Raw genomic sequence first — 20146 nt, 5'->3', positions numbered from 1 at the left:
CTTGCGATCGATGGCAAAATGCCTGCTGAGGGTGTCTTCCAACACATTTTGAATTCATGGAAGATAAGCTGCCAACATGATGATTCAATTCTTGAAACACCAATTCCACAGGATGACTGCTTCTACACACAGGTAAAATATGGTTGTCATGTAATCTGACATTGAGACATGGCAGGACCAGACGAACTGTAGAAAATCCTCTCAAGTTTCTCAGACTGCCTGGAGTTCCAGAACATTGATGTGCATCCCGGTTTCTCAGGAGGGGATATCTACACATACCTGACAGGGATCCTTCCACCAGATCAGGGAAGACATTACTCTGGAAGGAATTGTTATCATGGTGTTCATGCTGTGTTTGGTTGATGAATACACTGTCTGGAGCCAGACCTGAAGGGAACATAGGTGGAGTCTGGTGAATGGAGTAGCATAAGTACATGAAGCCATGTGCCTCAGGAGGGAAAGACAAGTTTTAACTGGAGCTTGAGGACCGAGTATAGCCTGAACTACTCGGTCACTCATAGTTAGAAACTTGTCCCAAGGAAAGCAAGTTTGTGGCAGCCTCATAAATGGTTTGCAGCTCTCAAACTCCTGTCAAAAATATCTTTTCACTGGGGGATAGGATTGAAATGATGTCGTAGATATACGGAGTGCAGAGAAACTAGTGTTCTGTACCTTGTCTCTCTTACAAGGAAGGTCATAAGATCACTGATGATACAACTATTGAGGAGCCAGTCTAGGTCTGAAAGGCTGCCTGTGATATTTCCTTTTTGGGGCAGGTGTATATGTTCCTAGGGTGCAGCATGTGGCCCTGGAGTCCTTTAAAGCATGTATGGACTGATCTGTCTCTTCACTGAAAAAATAGGTCTCAGAGGGTAAATCTTCCACAATGATTTGGACCTCAATGGGAAATCCTGAAGTGTGCAACCATAACTCTCAATGCATCACAATAGCTATTACTATCAATCTAGATGACATGTCTGCTGCATCAATCGCTGACTGAAGTGTGGTTCTGGTCACCAGTTTAAACACTTCTATAAGAGCCTGGAAGTGAGCTCTGTCCTGCTGTAGTAGCTGGTCTACAAAATCTGTGCATTTGAGATAGCTGTGCTTAGCCAACAGCACTTGATGGTTCACTTTACAAAACTGAAGGCTAGTAGATGTGAAAACCTTCCTTCCCTACAGGTCTAGATGTTTAGCCTCCTTGTTAGGAGTGGGTTTAAAATGTTGCTGTCTAGATCTCTCCTTGACCTTCATGGCCCTCATGACCAGAGCATTTGGTGCAGAGTGGGTAAAAAGAAATTCAGCTCCCTTAGCTGGAAGAAAATAATACCTCTATGCCCTCTTGGGAGTAGTAGGGTATGTGGTTGATGTCTGCCATGCTGCTCTAGCAGGTTCCAGAATAGCTTTAACAACTGGAGCTGGTGGTTTGTAAGATATCCTGGAGTTTGTATTGAGGGTCCTGGGCCTCCTCTAGGGAGATCTGGAGTTTTTCTGCCACCCTTTGCTGTGAATCTGTTTATGATTGTTCTGAGGGGACAGAGATGCCATGATGACTGCTTCATTGGGCGATGAAGAAGGCAATTGTTGTTACAGATGGAACTATTTCATATTCCTCCTCTTCCATGGGGTCTCAGGAGTCTCCTCTGACTGTTCCCTTAGAAGGGAATGGTGAGGTGATTTCCTGGCAGAATGCATGGGCTCTATATCTGACACACAGGTCCCAGGTTCCCCAGTATGGCCAGCACGTTGGTTCAGGAGGCAGTTGTGGGGGTCTCAAAGGCATGGGGTATCAACGGTCCTGAGGCAAATGTCGAGGCAGAGGTTGGAACCAGAAGGCTCTGGGTCCCCTGTCTGGACTAACGTTTCTTGGAGGAGATGACAGCTCTTCTAGAGGTTTGAATTTTGCTGAGGAAGAGAAAAAAAAGGGTCTGGATCCAACAGCAGAATCGACAATTTTGGCGGAAGAAAAGCAGCGCTAGCAGATAGAAGAGGAGATAGGCTTCTATCAAAAGTACATCCCCTGGTGGAGTCAGGAGATAAGGTCCCAATGATGGGGGAAACAGACTCAGAAAGAGCAAAGATATCCTCCAGTGTAGTACAAATCTGATCTCTCTGGAGTACGAGGAGTCCAATCCATTTATGCTGTCAAGGTTGGAGGAAGGAGGCTCCGTGTGGCCGGTGTGCGATAAAGTGATGGTTCCTTAAGTGGTAGAAGCTAATCATGCTGGAACCAATGGATCCTGTCTTTTTGCTTGGATGGTACCAGTGGAGAGGGTGTGATTGGTACAGAGTCCAATATTGATAAAGCCATGTATTTATGAGCTTTAGAGTCATGGCCCTGGGACTCAGGATGTACAAAGTCTTTAGGGTTTGAACAAGCAGATTTGCTTGATTTAGGCAAAGTTGCATTGGACGTCTTCGAAGCAGAATTAGAGGGTGCTCTTATGCTTGTCCAAGTGTTCTGTTTTCTGACAAGATGCTGAAGGGGGGAAATCTGTGGGTATGGATTGCCCTGCAACAGTCAGACCTTCTGGCAGGAAGTGCGCCCTGTATCAATTCAGGCTGATGTTCGGGGGTTGCCTCGGCCTGTGTCCGACGCCAGCTTTGTGGCCTTCTCCATGAGGTCTTTTCTAGGTCAGAATTCCCTCATGTCATGCCTATGGCTAGGGAAAGAGTGGCAGGTAATACACCTAGCTGCGACGTGTGCCTCCCCAAGACACTACAGACAGAGCTGGTCACTGTTGCTGACGAAGACAGAATGGGGGTAGGACACAGAGTTTGAAGTCCCAAGTTCTTCCCAATAATCACAAGGGAGTATTAGGATAGAGAAGGTCCCCAAGTTGGGAAATCTAACCACAAAACTGCTAAAAACTATAAAACTATTTAAAACTTACTATCAGGAACTATATACAAAAGGCACCAAGAATAACTTTGAAAAAATTACAAATTGAAGGAATCAAAGGAAAGCCCCAGACACTGGAGATCCTGACCAGGCCACGCGTCAGCAAGAAAGAACCTGATAGGCAGTCGGTTAAGACATACCATGCATGTGTTATGTGAGATTGGTCAAAGCACTTTTATTTAACAGACCCATTCTTGTCACTAAAATATTAGTCTGTGTCCAAACATGTCAAGCAATCCATATTTTCAATTTAGTTTTAAAAACCCAGATTAGATCAGATTATCTAATTAAGTAAACTGTGTGTAGTTCAATACAGTCGCAAAATCATCCGAACTCTATTGTCCCAAGTAAGTAAGTTTTTATTTTAAAAAAAGGGGGGGAGGAGGGGAAGGTAATTTGGTTGAAGGGAGTCACCAAGTTTTAAAATATCTGTAAGGGAGCTGCACTACTAGAAAGTGTGGGAACCCCGGGCCTAGAGCAGTAATTCACAAAAAACTGTGTTAAACCCAGATTTAGGTGAATGAAGAAAGGCAGACAGATCCAGGGGTATGCCCATTGTGGAGCACCGGAGACAGGGAGTTCATTTGCAGGAGCTCTTCTCCCACTAAACAGTTCCATAATACCCAAGTGCACAATGTTGGGGGGGGGGGGGGAAGAGTATTTTATTTTATTTTAACAGCTGCAAGAGATTAATTTTTCTTTAGAATAGGCTGGCCTTCCATACAGCTCAGAAGGCTGTGTATGTCTTACTGGACTGGGCACAATGAATATACACAAACTAAATAAAAACTAAATTTAAGAATAAAATACTCCCACACACACTAATCTTCAATTTTCTATACTCAGTTGAAGCACTTCATGTTCTGTGCAAGCCAAATGCATAGAACACCTTTAAGTTTGTAAACTTTAATAAATCAGATGTAGGGCACAAAGACTAACAGTGAAGATCCTCTTATAAAGCAGGAAATAGCCCAAAATTACATCAGTTCAACTGTAATATTTTCAATCAACGTTGAATGTTATATTATACTACATTACAAATACAAATTGGCACGGGTACATCCTTTTATTCGTAATTAAATAGAGCACAAAGAAAACTAATGTATTGCCAGTGAAGACTTTTTACAATTTGAGGTAAAGTTTCTATTATTTGTGGTAGATTAGAAGCACTGCTACACTAAACAGGAGATATGGGCCAACTCTGCCACTTCTGCACTGAAAGAGCACTGTTACCACGAGCTTCACCTTTTCCCAATTTAGGAGATATTGACATAGAGGTCCTCCCCCATCCCCTCACAAGCAATAGTGTCTTTTGGATGACTAAATATGATAGTTTACAAGATAAAGAGATGAACCTGCATCAGTCTAGGATCTTCATTTGCATACTAAATTGTGTCCTAAGGGAAAATTCTCAGTTTGAACTCTGTTGAAACTCCAAAGAGATACATTTAAGTAAGATGTTTTTATGTTCATAGCATTGTGCTCAGATGTTAGCAATAAAAGTCTTACAGGCAGTTTGTTTCTTAAAAAAGCAGATGTCTCTTATGCAATTATTCCACAATGAACATAGTATGTTAATTGTCATTCAGTATCTTATTCACAGCAGTTGAAACATCTGTGTCTGCTGCATTTCCTTTCAGACTTTAGCCTGAATTTCCTTTACAGTGCTTATATTTGAACCAGGTAGCCCAGGATTTAAAACCCATGAACAGGAAGCAGTTAAATGACTTCTCCCTCACTTCAAGTACTTACCAATGTTGGAGAATTTTGATCTGGCCAAAAGGATTCTGGAACAGGCCAGTGGCCTATGGGAACTCCAGTTTTAGGGTTTGGTCTGACATAGATAAGTTTGTGACAGCTGTGCCAAGGGTGGGGTCCAAAAGACCTAGCTATATCCATCTGTCCATCTATACAAAAAACAAAATTACCTCCATAACTCTATATTTAATTATATAGTATTTCAAATTATTTAAACACTTTATATGGAGTGTGCAAGGATTTTTATACACCTTAAGAGGGATATCCTTAAAAATATATTAGAAACCACAACAATAGTACATACCAGTGTCCAAGTAATTTTTAGCATTTCCAGCAGGAATGCTAACTAATTTAGAGTTGAGTAACACTGTTGAATGCTTACTGAATGAGAGTCTGAAAAAAAACAGTTCTTCTATTATGTGATGTACTTTCAGAACTCAATTGAAGTTTCCTTTCCTCATCACAAATACTAGATGAATCAAATATTTTCCTGGTGCATGAAGATTTAACACACATTAATCTAATATGAATTACACCAATGAACTTTTAATATACAACATTTCAGGGTTAGAAAAAAGCTAGTATTTTCCATGAACATGTTCTAGAAGTAGGCAAGTTATTCATATTTAGAACAAAAAGGAGTAAAGCTACAGAAATTTAATCCACTCAAGAATGTGGCCATATTACATTAGAAAGGAACAATGGTGTCTAACACTGTAGTGCTTCTTCCAAATTAAACTATGTACACTTCTGGAAATTGTTAAATTTGAATACCAAGTGCAAATCTAATTGGTTACAAAAGTATGTAGAATTTTTCTAATACCTTCAGTTGGTGAAGGATCTGGTCCAGATTTTTCAAAGTTTATTACTACTCCACTTTGCACTTTTTGAACCAGTGACTCAAGACACTGATTCAGCATTCTTGGAGAACACACACAATACGAGCGACCTAGGATGAAAGAAAAAGTCTCAAGAACAAGTCTACTACTTTATATTTCTCCCTTCAGCTTTGAAATTTTTTCAGACTAATCCATTTAAATAGAAGTCTAGCTATAATGCATTTAATTTAAGACATCTATCATCCTTTCCCAATGTAACAAGTATTCTAAAACTGACAATATACTGCATGTTTATTACATTCTCAAAATTGTATTGGCCATGCAGGCAAGTATTTTTGTTTATAAAGCAGTGGCCATTCAGATAACACCATATATCAACATCTACCACATTATGGTATTTGAGGCGCTGCAGTTATGAAGCGCCTGTATAAGGAAGTACCCGTATAAGGAAATAGCGTAGCACCTCAGATACTATGTTAGTGGATTATTGTTAGCAAATATCTTATTGGTAACTACTGTATAACCAATCACATAGTAATTAGAAAAATCAAAAAAGTATCAGCAAACTATACAATTACTTAAAGTAACAAATTTTGTGTGTATAGAATAGATGTCTTCATAGATTGTGTTTGTCAATATAAGTAAGGATTGTGTTTGTCAATGTAAGGAAATGATCCAAATGACAAATAATGCCCTGCTGTGCTCTTTGTATCAATGTCTCAACGCCAAAAAAAGAGTACTTCTATTACATCCTGATGGGGAACCTGAGGTATTGCCCTAATACCATTAAATATTGCACTGAATCCTTTTAAAAGGTATAGCACAACTAGTATGATTTTATGTTCTGTTAAAATGCTCAAGATAGCAATGGAAAGAGACTTATAAGGTCATGCAGTCCACATCAATGCAGGATTTTCTCCTACACTATATTTTAAGTCCGTTTTCCCATGGGGGCATCCTAAGTTCCCTGTAAGCTGCGCAGCCATGCAGCAGGCTATCAAGGGCCGTGCAGGTGGGGAGAAGTGCCCCTACCCCGGCCCAGCTGGAGCTGCCAAGAGAGGAGCCCCTCCCCCGGCCTGGGCCAGGCCAGGCCCGGCCCAGCCCAGCCAAGCCAGAACTGCCGCGGCCAGGGAGAGGCCCCTCTCACCCAGCCCCAGGCTGCTGCAGCGAGAGAGGGCTGGGGGAGTCCTCTCTCCCCACCGCAGCCCCGGGGCAGCCTGCACCCCAAACTCCTCATCCCCGGCCCCACCACAGAGCCTTCGTCCCTACCCGGAGCCCTCACCCCCTGCATCCAACCCTTTGCCCCAGCCCTGAGCCCCCTCATCCCCTGCCCAATCCCAGAGCCCACTCCCCCAACCAGAACCCCCATCCCCCCACTCCCCAAACCTCTGACCTAGCCCTGAGCCCCCTCCCATACTCCAATCCTCTCATCCCTGGCCCCATCCCAGAACCATCATCCCACCCCAACCCTCTGCCCCAGCCCTGAGCCCCCTCCCACACTCTGAACCCCTCGGCCCCACCCCCACCACACATCACCTCCATATTGGTGCACATAACAAAATGTATTCCACACAAGGACGTAAAAAACACTGGTGAGTCCATAACTTCCCTTGGTAGACACTGCACAGCCTAATACATCTGTAAATGTTTTTCCTTCCATAATTTCATTTTATTACTCCTAGTTATACCTCTGTGTATCACTATGTATTTTCTGTTCTACTTTGGAGATTATGCCTAGCAAGTATTTTTAGACTTATGTCTCCTCTTAGTCATCCCTTAGTCAAGCTGCTGACATTTAGCTCTTTTAATTCTTACTCATCAAGAAACTAGAAGGGCTGACTTATGATTTTTGCTGATCTAGTTATGGAGAAATATATAAACAAGTTACAAAGAAAACATGTCACTTCATTGAAGCAGCAAGACAGTCTATTAAATGATTTCATTAATAAAGTTCTGCATGCATCTTGGTAACAACTAAGAAACATACTTTGTTTTAACTTTATTTCCTTTAACATTTTAAGAATTTCCTTGTTAACTTAAGGTCTTTATTGCATTCTTGGAATGTGAGCTCCCCCTTGTGGCACACTTCAACACCTTTTAAATGAATCAAAAAGCCTGTTTAATCCAGTGGTTGAGGCATCTGCTTTACATTCTGAGAAGTTGGGGATCACATCTGCTTGAAGTTTCTTTTACACCTTTAAATTCTTTCCTTTTCTCCCTCTTCTCCCACCCCAATTACTATCAAATGGATTTTTTAATTTATTTTTTTAAAATACTTGGTGTGTGTTCATGGTACTCTATAGACAAGACAACTTCTGGACTGTACCAGAGAAGTTTACAATCGAAACGAGACAGATAATCATGAGCGATTACAAGAGAACACGAGACACAGTGGAGGAAAAGGGAAAGTGCAGACATTTGTCCAAAAATATTCTTAATTTAAGAAATATTTATAAGTTCTCAAAAGAAAACACATTCCATGGCCTTCAAATGCTGGCATGTCCCGTGCCAGCAAACTGAACACTATCTCACTATCGAGCAGGTTTCATGATTCTTAAGACTTCTGGCTGAGTGCCTAAAACACGAAGTATATTTTCCCCCTTCTGGCCAAAATTGCTGAAGAAAGCAAATGCACATCCTTTCAAGACTATTAAGATGAATTTATTTGTAATTTTAGTACTTATGTGTCTTAAGAGAGCTGTAATATGTAGCTCCATTGTGCCCAGGGTTTTAAAGAGATTAAACAAAGGAGTCAGAAATTTTCAAATACTATCTAATACAACTGAGCTATATGCTAAAATCACTTTTCTGAAAGATCTACTTTGTCAAGTGAAGCTAAGGCACTCACCTCCTGTGACTTCACACATAGGTGTGATTGCTGAGTCATCAACGGGCACACCTGCTATCTGCTCTGATTCTGGAGTTGTGATGCCAGGCAAACGCAGAACTAAAGCAAATAGTCTCTGATCCCAGCGAAAAGGTTCCTTAGTCAATTCACTTCCAGGTAAAGGAGAATTGAGAGGTAAATGGAGCTGAAAAGAAAAATATTTAAATTTTCTTCACAAAACAGTGAATTCAAAATCAAGTAGCTACATGACTGCAATTTATTGTACAAGTCAACCAAATGAATATATAACCCAGAGAAGCTTACAATATAACAAAGATCAGATATTTTATATATAAATAAATATGGGAGATCCATAATCCAGTCAGCACTGTACATAAACTCATTTCACAGCACTATTAAGTTCTGAAGTTGTATGTTTACTTTTAAGTCCTTTAAACTTGTTTTATTGAGAATTCCTGCAAGCAGAACTGCATTACTGCAATGTTCTTTCCACAGCAATATTAAGATCTCATTTGCCCAAAGCACACTAAATTGAAGTTTGTTTTTGGTAAGCACTGAAAGGATCCAGGCTCGTTTCAGAAAGTCTGTTTCTCTGCATTCATCTTCAAGATAAAATGCACCAATGAATGAAACTATCAACTAAGTGGAAGACCAGAATATTGGTGGGTATGATGTTCCTGCAAAAGAAACATTTCAGTGCCATCGTTATCAAAATCTAGCACTAATGATAAATTAAGTCTCTGTTACATGCCTTCCAGCTTCCACAGCAGCTTAACTGAAGAGTAGTTCCTGCTTATCTTTATTCTTTGACAACTTCTGGGGTTCGTTTGGTGATTACACCATAAGAACTAAAAGTCAAAGACTTAACTTGATAAGAGTTGCAATTTTTATGACAATATCACCTTTAATGTAGCACACAATGAGCAATTTAAAGAAGTGATTGAAGCACTTCACCTTGGATATACTACAGACAGATTTTAACTTTTAGGTCCACCACGACATAGTGCAAGAAGAGAGAAAAAATAAGAAGATTAAAATTAATATTAATGTAAGATGACATCTCATGTTCACCCAAGGACATCAATGTCTAACAAGCATCCATACAGGGAAAAATGCCTTCCTACTGCTGCTGTTGACTCATAGCATCCAAAGAGAACTATGAAGAACTTTTAAGCTGCTAACAATGCCATCCAAGAATACACAGTACAACACGTCTTCTCTATTTTATTTTCATTGTCTGAACAAAGGACAAAGAAGAAGTTACTCACCTTGTGCAGGTAACAAGATGTTTCCCCCCTATGGGTGCTCCACTGTAGGTATTCTTGCGTCCCTGTGCTGATGATGGGAGAACTTTTGTAGCAGTGTCCTTTGGGCCCGCACATGTGCTGTCTTTTCTTGTGCTGTGCCATGAGGCTAACCAGCGCATGCAGGCTAACCCTCCCCAGTTCCTTCTCTACCACAGAGTCAAAACAAGAACTTTGAATTAGAGGAAAGGAGAATGGGTTGTGGAGCACCCATAGGAACACAGGTCTCGAAGAATCATCATTACTGCACAAGGTGAGTCATTTCTTCTTCCAGTAGTGTCCCTATGGCTGTTCCCAAGCAATATCCCTTCTGGAGGTCAGGACTTCAGAGTTGAATCTGTTACAGATGACAGCACCATGGAGCAGAAGACGGCTCAAAGGCAGAGTCCTCAGCGATGGCACAGTGTTCTGCGAAAGTGTGGACTGATGCTTATGTTGCTGCTCTCCTGATCTCTGAGATAATGACATCCTTGAAGAAGGCAACGGATGAGGAGATTGACCTTGTTGAGTGTGTATGAATGGCATCTGGAGGGGTCATATGACGGACTTGGTAACAGTCTGATACAGTTCGAGACCCACTTGGAAAGTCTTTGGGCTGATATTGCTGAGCCCTTGGAACTTTCCGCTGTGCAGAGGAAGAGCCTAGGGGAGTTCCTGAAGGCCTTTGTCCTGTCCAGGTAGAAGGCCAGGGCTCTCCTGACATCCAGGTACACAATATAGCCTCCCTGTTGTCTTGGTGAGGCTTGGAGTAGAAGATTGGAAGGTGAATCAACTGATGTGAAAGTAGGAGGTTACCTTAGGGATGAATTTTGGATGCAGTCTGAGCATAACTTTAACCGGAAGAATACTATGTAGGGAGTATGCGTCATCTGAGCTACTATCTCTCCTATTCTCCTGGTCAAGATAATCACTACCAGGAAGGCCACTACCAGGATAGGTACGTTAGTGAACAGGTGTCCATGGTTTCGAAGGGGAGCCTAGTCAGTCCCTAAAGTACAAGATTCAGGTCCCATGTGGTGGCAGGAAGCCGAAGTTGAGGGAATAAGTTTACTATGCCCCTGAGGAACCTTTTTGTAGTTAGGTGTGACAGCACTGAGTACTCCCCTACAGGTTGGTGAAAGGCTTTAATAGCCGCTAGGTGGACCCTGAGAGAGCTTAGAGATAGTCTGTATCATTTTAGGGTTAAAAGCATAGTCTAGGATATGTAGAAGAATTGCAGATGCTGGGAAGATTTGTTGGCACGTGCACCAAATCTGAAACCTGGACCATTTCTGCAGGTAAGTGCATCATGTCTCTTGAACAGAAGCTTTCTAGGTGTTGGAACCAAACAGGAGCCATGCTTTGAGGCAGAGGATTCCCAGGTTGGGATGTAGGGTATGTCCTTCGCTCCGTGAGAGGAGGTGCGGAATCGCCGTGAGAGAGATCAGCAGACATGTTGCAAGCTGAGAGAGGTAAGGGTACCACATCTGTCTCAGCCAAGTAGGAGCACTCAGAATGACACGAGCTCCACCCCTTTTTATTTTCAGCAGGACCTTTGACAGTAAGGGAAATGGAGAGAAGGTGTAGAAAAAGGTCCCTGTCCCAGGGGAGGAGGAGAGCATCACCTAAGGAGTGTTATCCCATCCCCAGTCTGGAGCAGTAGCATAGACACTTCTTGTTCAGCTGAATGGCGAACAGATCTGTAGACAGTGTCCCCCATCGTCTGAATAGGTCATGAAGTACCTCTATATGGTGCATCTCCCACTCATGGTCGTGTGGGAATTTGCAACTGATACTGTCCGCTACCGAGTTGTGTGTACCTGGAGGTATTCTGCAGACAGTGTACCGTCGTGGGAGATTTCCAAATCTATAATCTCACAGCTTCTGCGCAAAGGAAGGGCGATCTGGCTCCCCTCTGCCAATTGATGTAGTACGTAGGATCTGTGTGTGTGATCAGTAGAAGGAAATGGGTACAGGCATTCTGACCACTCTCAGCTTCAGGAGATTGATGTGGAAGGATATCTTCGTGGGCGACCATTTGCCTTGTGGCCTGAGGCCATTTAGGTGCACGCCCCAACCTATGAGTGATGTCTTGGTGGCAAGGAGCAATGCCCGTGATGTTTTCAAGAAGGGGATCCCTTTGCAAACATTGGCTGGGTCCTTCCACCAGTTTAAGGAGTTTTTGATCCTGGTGGGTAGTGACAACGTGTCCTTGTTCGGTCTGTAAACAGAGCCAAACCATATTTGGAGGCATTGCATGTGAAGCCTGGCATGAGGTATCATCGCCATGCCCCTGCCATATGTCTGAAGAGTTGGAGGCAAAGCCTGACCAGTATTTGTGGACTGCTTTGAATGGTGTCTATGAGTAAGACTAAGGATAGGAACCTGTGTTGAGGTAAGAGGGCTTTGGCCTCTAACATGTCAAGGTCAGCCCCTATGAATTCCAGATATTGCACTGGAGTGAGGGTTGACATCTTGGGTGTTGATCTGTAGACCCAGGTCTATAAACAAACGTATCGTAGTGTCGGTGACTTGGTGAGCTTCCCAGAGAGATCGGGCTCTGAGGAGACAATCATCCAGGTATGGATAAATCATTATCCCTTGAGTGCATAAATGAGTGGCCACCACTGAGAGAACCTTGGAAAATACTCTCGGGGCTAATGATAGACCAAAGGGTCTATTGGTAGTGGTCGTGTCCCAGAGTGAATCTGAGAAATTGTCTGTGAGCTGGCAGATCGAGATGTGAAAATAGATGTCCTAGCGGTTGAGGGCTGAAAACCAGTCTCTCTGTTCCAATGCTAAAATGATCGTCAATAAGGTGACCATCTTGAATTTTTGAGCCTTAACAAACTTGTTGAGAGCTCTGAAGTCTAGTATGGGTCTCCAACCTCCCTTTCTTTTGGGTATTAGGAAATAACGAGAGTAGAACCCCTTCCCTCATAGATGTTGAGGTACTAGTTCTATGGCTCCCAGCTGGAGGAAGCCACCTATCTTGTGTCATAGTAAACTCTCGTGAGAAGGGTCCCTGAAGAGGGATGAGGAAGAAGGTTGTGAGGGGATCAGGAGGTAAAACTGAATGGAGTACCCAGTTCAGACAGTCTCATTGGTCTGATGTTATGCATTTCCAGGCACTGCGGAACACTGCCAATCAGTGGCTAAATGGGTGTGGAACAATGATCGGCTGTGTCAGTTGGGGGGAGTGGTCTGATGGTGCCTTGACCTGCCCATCAAAAGTGGTGTTTAGCTGTAGAGGGCTGGTATGAAGATTGTGGGCCAGATGTTTTCTGTTTAGGAAATTTCCCTTTCTTTATTTGCAGCTTATAGTGGAGCGGAGGTTGGTATTGAGACATGCATGGTCTATGCTTGGATTGGGGACTAAATAGTCTCTTTTGTCCCAGTGTATAGATACCCAGTGACAGGAGGGTAGCCTTGGAATCCTTCAGGATATAAAGGGAGGCGGCAGTTTTCTCAGCAAAGAGCTTCGTGCCCTCAAATAGAAGGTCCTCAACCGTGGACTGCACCTCTTTTGGGAATCCCGACAAATGAAGCCAGGACACTCGTTGCATCACCTCAGTTGTAGAGATAGACCTAGCTGCCATGTCAAGGGCAGATTGCAGCAATGTCTTTGCCACTAATTGGCCCTCCTGGATAATGGCCCTGAATGAGCCATGATGTGCTTCTGGCATTTTTTCAATAAAGTCATTCAGCTTAGAGTAGTTTATGTAATCATACCTTGCCGTGAGGGACTGGTAGTTGGTGATACGAAATTGTAGAGTGGCTGAGGAGTATGCTTTTCTACTGAACAGATCAAAGCATTTCATAGAATCATAGAATATCAGGGTTGGAAGAGACCTCAGGTGGTCATCTAGTCCAACCCCCTGCTCAAAGCAGGACCAATCCCCAGACAGATTTTTACCCCCGTTCCCAAAGTGGCCCCCTCAAGGATTGAACTCACAACCCTGGGTTTAGCAGGCCAATGCTCAAACCACTGAGCTATCCCTCCCCCCCCAATCCATGTTGTAGGGAGAAGCCCTTGACTGGTGGTGTTGGCCGAGAGAGTTGACAGCATCCACAACGATGGAGTTGGGTGGTAATGGGAGAATAGGAATTCAGATTCCTTAGCAGGGACTTTTTTTTGTCTGCTCACTTGCAGGTCGGGGCCACTGATGATGAGGTTTGCCACATGGTCTTTGCCAGGTCTAAAATGGCCTCATTAAATCAGGATGGCAATCTTTGAGGAGGCAGAATAGAGAATATCAAGGAGTTGATGGTGGGTATCCTTGACTTTCTCCAGTGGAATCTGGAGAGGGTCTGCCATCCTCTTTGCCAGTTGCTGAAAGAGATGGAAATCGTCCGCCAAAGATGGTGGAGAAGGCATGACAGCTTCATCTGGAGAGGAGGATATGGTCCTCAGAGTCACTTCCTCGTTACTGGCTTCCTGTTCGTCTAAGTTGTAAGGCGGTTCTGAACTCCTGGATCATGTGGCAAAGGGAGTGTGCCACAAGGGTTCTCGGGCGAGGCTTGGAGCTCGAGAGGTATGTTGGCAGTATGCCGCCAAGGGTCCCAATATGGCCATTGGGGTGGTGGTGGAGCCCAGGGGTGGCCATACCAGAACGGGGGTGGTGCGGCCATCTGTGGGTATATCCTTGAGCTCTGTTGATAGTGAGCCCCATATGGAGCTTGGGAGGAGTACTGCGACACTACTGCCTCAGGCTCGCTGTCTGAACCTTCACTAGAAAGCAGAGGGACATGGCATGGCAGCGGGGATATTTCCTGTGCTTGTAGAGGCTTGGTGCAGAGGTCTTGGTACCCAGAAGAGGGAATTCCAGTGCATCCAGAGGTCTCTTGAATGGCGGAGTTCTGTCTGTATCGATCATCCCGGCATCAGTGGCAGTGCCGGGGGGATGGGAATCTTGTTCACACCGGTTACTTTCTACACAGCAGGATGGTTTGTTCCTGCACCCTCAATAAGGATTCTTTAAAATACAGCCAGCTCTCCTGGACTCCTTTCCCCCTCATGTTATTCTCCCAGGGCATCCTGCCCATCAGTTCCCTGAGGGAGTCAAAGTCTGCTTTTCTGAATTCCAGGGTCTGTATTCTGCTGCTCTCCTTTCTTCCTTGTGTCAGGATCCTGAACTCGACCATCTCATGGTCACTGCCTCCCAGGTTCCCATCCACTTTTGCTTCTCCTACTAATTCTTCCTGGTTTGTGAGCAGCAGGTCAAGAAGAGCTCTGCTCTTAGTTGGTTCCTCCAGCACTTGCACCAGGAAATTGTCCCCTACACTTTCCAAAAACTTCCTGGATTGTCTGTGCACCGCTGTATTGCTGCCCCAGCAGATATCAGGGTGATTAAAGTCTCCCATGAGAACCAAGGCCTGCGATCTAGTAACTTCTGCTAGTTGCCAGAAGAAAGCCTCGTCCACCTCATCCCCCTGGTCTGGTGGTCTATAGCAGACTCTCATCATGACATCACCCTTGTTACTCACACTTCTAAACTTAATCCAGAGACTTTCCGGTTATGAGGAGAGGCCGAGGGAACTGGGATTGTTTAGTCTGCAGGAGAGAAGAATGAGGGGGGATTTAATAGCTGCTTTCAACTACCTGAAAGGGGGTTCCAAAGAGGATGGAGCTAGACTGTTCTCAGTGGTAGCAGACAACAGAACAAGGAGTAATGATCTCAAGTTGCAGTGGGGGAGGTTTAGGTTGGATATTAGGAAAAACTTTTTCACTAGGAGGGTGGTGAAGCACTGGAATGGGTTACCTAGGGAGGTGGTAGAATCTACTTCCTTAGAGGTTTTTAAGGTCAGGCTTGACAAAGCCCTGGCTGGGATGATTTAGTTGGGAATTGGTCCTGCTTTGAGCAGGGGTTTGGACTAGATGACCTCCTGAGGTCCAATATTCCAACCCTAATATTCTATGATTCTATGATCAAGCCACCGCTGGTGTTACAGATGCAGGCTCACATACCAGGATCATCTTTTTAGAGGAGTGCTTACTCCTGTCCTTTGGTGCCAATGACTCGGTGCCCATGCCCATTGGGTCCATGTGCCTGTCAGCAGTACTGGTTACTGTTGATGTCTGTGAGCTATGGGTGCCAGTCTGAGATGGTCTCAGTGCTGAAGATAGCGACAAGCAATCACCATCTTGCTCTGTATCTTCGGACTCATGAAGGGGGCTTCCTGCTCTCTTAGAAAATTTGTGAGAGGGGTCTGCAGCCTGCTTCGACCAACAGCCCTGAGATGTAGAAGGCTGTAGGGAAGACATGTCTACCAGGTGACTGGGGTTGGAGAGCTGCAGCCATGAAAACAGTCTTCTGGCAGAGCTCTCTATTTTTGTGGGATCCTGGCCAGAGCTGTTGGCAAAGACCAACTTCTGTTGTATGTGGCCTCCCCCGAGGCAGTGAATGCATGGAGAGTGTTTATCTGCGATCAGGATTGCCTCTTTACAAGTAAGGCACTTCTTGAAGCCTGGCAAACAGAGCATAGGCTGTTGGTGGAAAGGGCACCTGACAGGGGAGAAAAGGTGGGAAGAAAAATAAAGTCTATTTTTAAGAAAGAGAGAGAAAGAGAAAAACTACAACTAGAATTTTAACTAGGAGACTACGATGGATAAGTAGATTAAAATAAGTCTTAATAGACTGCTAATGGCTCCATCTCTAGCCAGGGTGGTTGAAAAGGAACTGAGGAAGGTTAGCCCACATGCGCTGGATAGTCTCGTGGCGTAGCACAAGGAGAGACAGCGCATGTGTGGGCTCAACGGACACTGCTACCGAAGTTCTCCGATCAGCAGCGCAGGGATGCAAGCACACTTACAGTGGAGCACGCATAAGAACTCTACTTTGAAGAGCAACTTTCCAGGTGCAATCATTCTGAACATCCAATGTATTGGCACTCAGAACACTATTTACTACTCATTGAAACAGCAGTAGTGATTAACAGTGCTAAAGTTAAATAACTCCTAAAGTTATTCTGCAACCACTAAGCCGAATGGCTAGTTAACTGAAAGGGGAGAGACTAATGCCCCAGCTTCTCAATGACACACTGTGGACCTCACAACAAGGTTACGTCTCTATTTGCGTTGAGTACCTCAAGAATGTTGACATTTACAAAGAGCACGAAGACTTATGAAGACAAAGCAAGGAATTTTAAAGACACTAAACATAAAATTAATTGAAGGTGGTTTCAGAGGGAACTGACAGATTACATGCTGACAATATTACTGTCAATACCAGTGAAAATCTGGCTTAATCTAATTAACAAAGAACTGGAACCACACAAGAACAAAATCAAAAAATGATTCAGACATGTATCATGTTTCCATTACTTAACCAACATGCCCTATGACATGTACAAAGGTTATTGGTTAAGACCAGAAGAGAAACTGAAATATGGTTGGTAGTCAGAAGCTTCTTCCTGCTCTTCTAGCTTTTAAAATTGAAAATGCAGCCCCCCAGGAAAAATTCTACCCCAAAACTACCTATGCAAAGGAGGTTCTGATTGTGCAGGGGTGGCCAATCTGTGGCTCCGGAGCCACATGCGGCTCTTTAGAAGTTAATATGCGGCTCCTTGTATAGGCACCGACTCGGGGGCTGGAGCTACAGGCGCCAACTTTCCAATGTACTGGGGGGGGGGGGGTGCTCACTGCTCAACCCCTGGCTCTGCCACAGGCCCTGCCCCCACTCCACCCCTTCCCGCACCCTCCCAAGCCTGCTATGCCATCGCTCTAAAGGTAGATATGACAGAGTGTAGGGCATAACTGATTAGTGGACTGAGAGCTCAGCTGTTTGTACTGTGTTTTACTTGCAGAACTACAAGCATTTCCTGTAAGAACAATTTCAGCCACACTGCTGCTTACTGACTTAGAGTATCTTTGTCCAATAGCCCACTGAAATTAGAAACTTTTTTTTAAAAAACATACATGGGCTCTGAAAGTATGGAATGGATACATAACCCTCAGTTTCACAATTTATAAGGGAGAGAATAAGTAAATTCTCTCAATAGTCAAATTGATATTTGCCCTGTAAGTCTCCTTTTGCTGCTGCAAGTGGCTAGAGTAGATGATAAGTGAACATTTTCCCAAACAGAACCCGTCACTTGAAATCAGTCAGAGGGCACCAAAGCCATGCATCCAGGTTATTGCTGTATATTTGGTATCTTCTACTGTATTCTTGTAATGAGAATAACAGACACCGATGCCCATTGGCAAATCATATTGAAAGGCAGGTAGGACAAAAAGTAGCCACATTTGCACTGCATGATCCAGAATCTTCTGGATTGGTATGGCCAGAAGATTTGTTTAACCATAAGAAGCACTACAGTACCATCCCTTGAGACTTCCATTATTAGACCAAGAACAGGATGGGAAAAATTATAGTGAGTGCACTGAGAGATTTCACAGCTGAGTGGTCTGGTAGCAGAAAAGAAGTTACTTATATCACCACTCTGAGTACAATCCTAAGGGAAGGACCTCATCCAGCTGAGTTTCTCCCAATAACTCCTGAAATATCAAAGCAGAACAATAGTATTCGGATAACAGTAGCAAACGTTGCAGGAGCAGCTTGTAATATGAGAAAACACCTTCCCTTCATCAATGGACAAGAAGTGGTAGCCCATCTGCATATATAACACAGTTCATGTTCCAGCATGAAACCTGATTGGGAAAGGTCCGAGATCTCAGCAATGTACAGGAGTAGTTGAAAACCACTTTCAAGAACTATTTGGTTAGTTTGCTCAGGAAAGAAAGGTTGGATACTAGGTGGTAATTTGCTAGATCCAAAAGGTACACAGGTGGCTTTCCTGATTATTGGCTGTGGTTGTCCATCCAGAGTCAGGCCTTAAAAGCTTGTGGCTCCTCAACAGCAGCTAGGCTGCCCTCACTCAGAGGATGGTAGGAAAACAGAAATATGCAGACTGTTTAAAGTTAGTCTAGTAGTGATATTTAGACAAACTAATCACATCTGCATTGAAATAGACAGTTCAATTATAGAATGAACTGCCTACAGGATAGTCTCACTGTAGCCTTTGAAGAATTCTAAAAACATCTGGACTAACAGACTTGAGATTATTCCTGACTTCCCATAAGGACCCTGAAGTCAACTTCATAATCAGATGCATCAGGATGATCTCCAATGCAGGAATCAAAAATATCAATGTTTCTCTGGGAGGAAAGTTATGTGAGCACACTTGGAGCAGTACTAGACTCTCTCATTATTCAAAAAGCACGGGAAGGAGGAGACGGGGGGGGACGGGACGGACACAGACTAGTCCAAAGACCAAAAAAGAAAACCCCAAACATCAAATACGCTAAAGCAGAAATTATCAAAATGAATTATAGACTACTTGCTAGTGGTCCACGGACAGGTGGCTTGGCACATTATGCAACCTTGTCCTTTCTCCTACCCTGCTCCTTATCAACTTAAGTGCATTAAAAGAAAGCTAAAAATATATTTCACACTTTCTTAATATCACTTTTCCATGAAAGCACTTTCTCTAATTGCCACAGGAATGTAATACCAGGAAAACAGGAGAAAGTCTGCACAATTACAATTCAGAAGGGAGGTGGTCTGTAAGAATCTCTATATTAAAATGTGATGCACCATACAAAAATGTTTGAGAACCTGTTGCAAGAAAAAAAAAAAAAAAATCAAGAAAAAAAAACCCACCAGCACTGAAAGGGGCTCAGATATTAGCCTTTGCTTTTGAAAAGAGGGACCAGCTAACAATGTTTTTCTGTTTCAAGGCCTGTACGCATACGAAACCAGACCAGAACCATTGTATCAGTAAAGAACTCCTCACCATTCATCTAAGAAGAGGATCTGACAATAAAAGCAGTTGGGAATGGTTGCAACTTCATAAGCAGGGAAGCTCATGCCATCTGGTGATGAAACAGCTTATTGCCTCAGAGTTTTAGCTATGGTGACCCGTAAAGTTTATTGTGAGCATGGACCCAGTATTTTAATCTTAAATATTCTAAGGTATAGGTGTGGATTTAATTTGAAATTAACTCCTCTTTAGCCCACCTTTTTGTTTTAGATTACTATGGGACATTCCAGAGTCCAGACAATAATTCTAAACAGACCGCTATAAAATCCAGAAGTAATCTTTTCTTCTTCTGCATTTCACGTGTCCCCAACCTGCTCTCTGGTTCATGGTTCCCGCCCTTGGAAGATCACTACATTAAATCAATCAGGTCTATACAAGTTATGTATGTTTACACATTTTCAAGATGTATATTCTTCAGTACAATAAAATTTATTCTGGTAAGCCCTTTAAAAAGTTATGTATACTCATTTGATAAGTGTGTCGAATTAATATCCCAATTACCTTCAATAGAACTGTGTTGCATGTCTCTACCAGTGTTTTAAATCAGACTGTGAAACTGGCAAACTGAGTATTTTAGAAACTCTTCAAATCTGTTTAAAGATACTCCTTAAATATGCTCAAGTTTTTAGTGCTGAAAAGGCTTTCAAACCATTTCTAGCACAGTATGATTACATAAGAATGTCTCAAACTCAAG

At 43.3% G+C, this 20146-nt stretch overlaps 1 protein-coding gene across 4 annotated transcripts in view; it reads right to left on the bottom strand.

The window, feature by feature from the left end:
- The window catches only part of INTS6 (integrator complex subunit 6), an 85540-nt gene that overhangs the window by 42473 nt on the left and 22921 nt on the right, over window positions 1–20146 (bottom strand). For all 4 annotated transcript variants that reach the window (XM_026653442.1, XM_026653444.2, XM_026653443.1 and 1 more), the window contains exons 5-7: window positions 8348–8531; window positions 5484–5609; window positions 4655–4809 (exon numbers count right to left, since the gene is read on the bottom strand). In XM_026653442.1, coding sequence (XP_026509227.1) covers window positions 4655–4809; window positions 5484–5609; window positions 8348–8531 — 465 coding nt within the window. The remainder of the gene's footprint in view (window positions 1–4654; window positions 4810–5483; window positions 5610–8347; window positions 8532–20146) is intronic.

Source organism: Terrapene carolina, unplaced genomic scaffold (genome assembly GCF_002925995.2).
Source record: "Terrapene carolina triunguis isolate 2854851 unplaced genomic scaffold, T_m_triunguis-2.0 Scaffold139, whole genome shotgun sequence".
NCBI classification, from domain to species: domain Eukaryota; kingdom Metazoa; phylum Chordata; order Testudines; family Emydidae; genus Terrapene; species Terrapene triunguis.
This window is presented reverse-complemented; position numbering and strand designations above follow the sequence as displayed.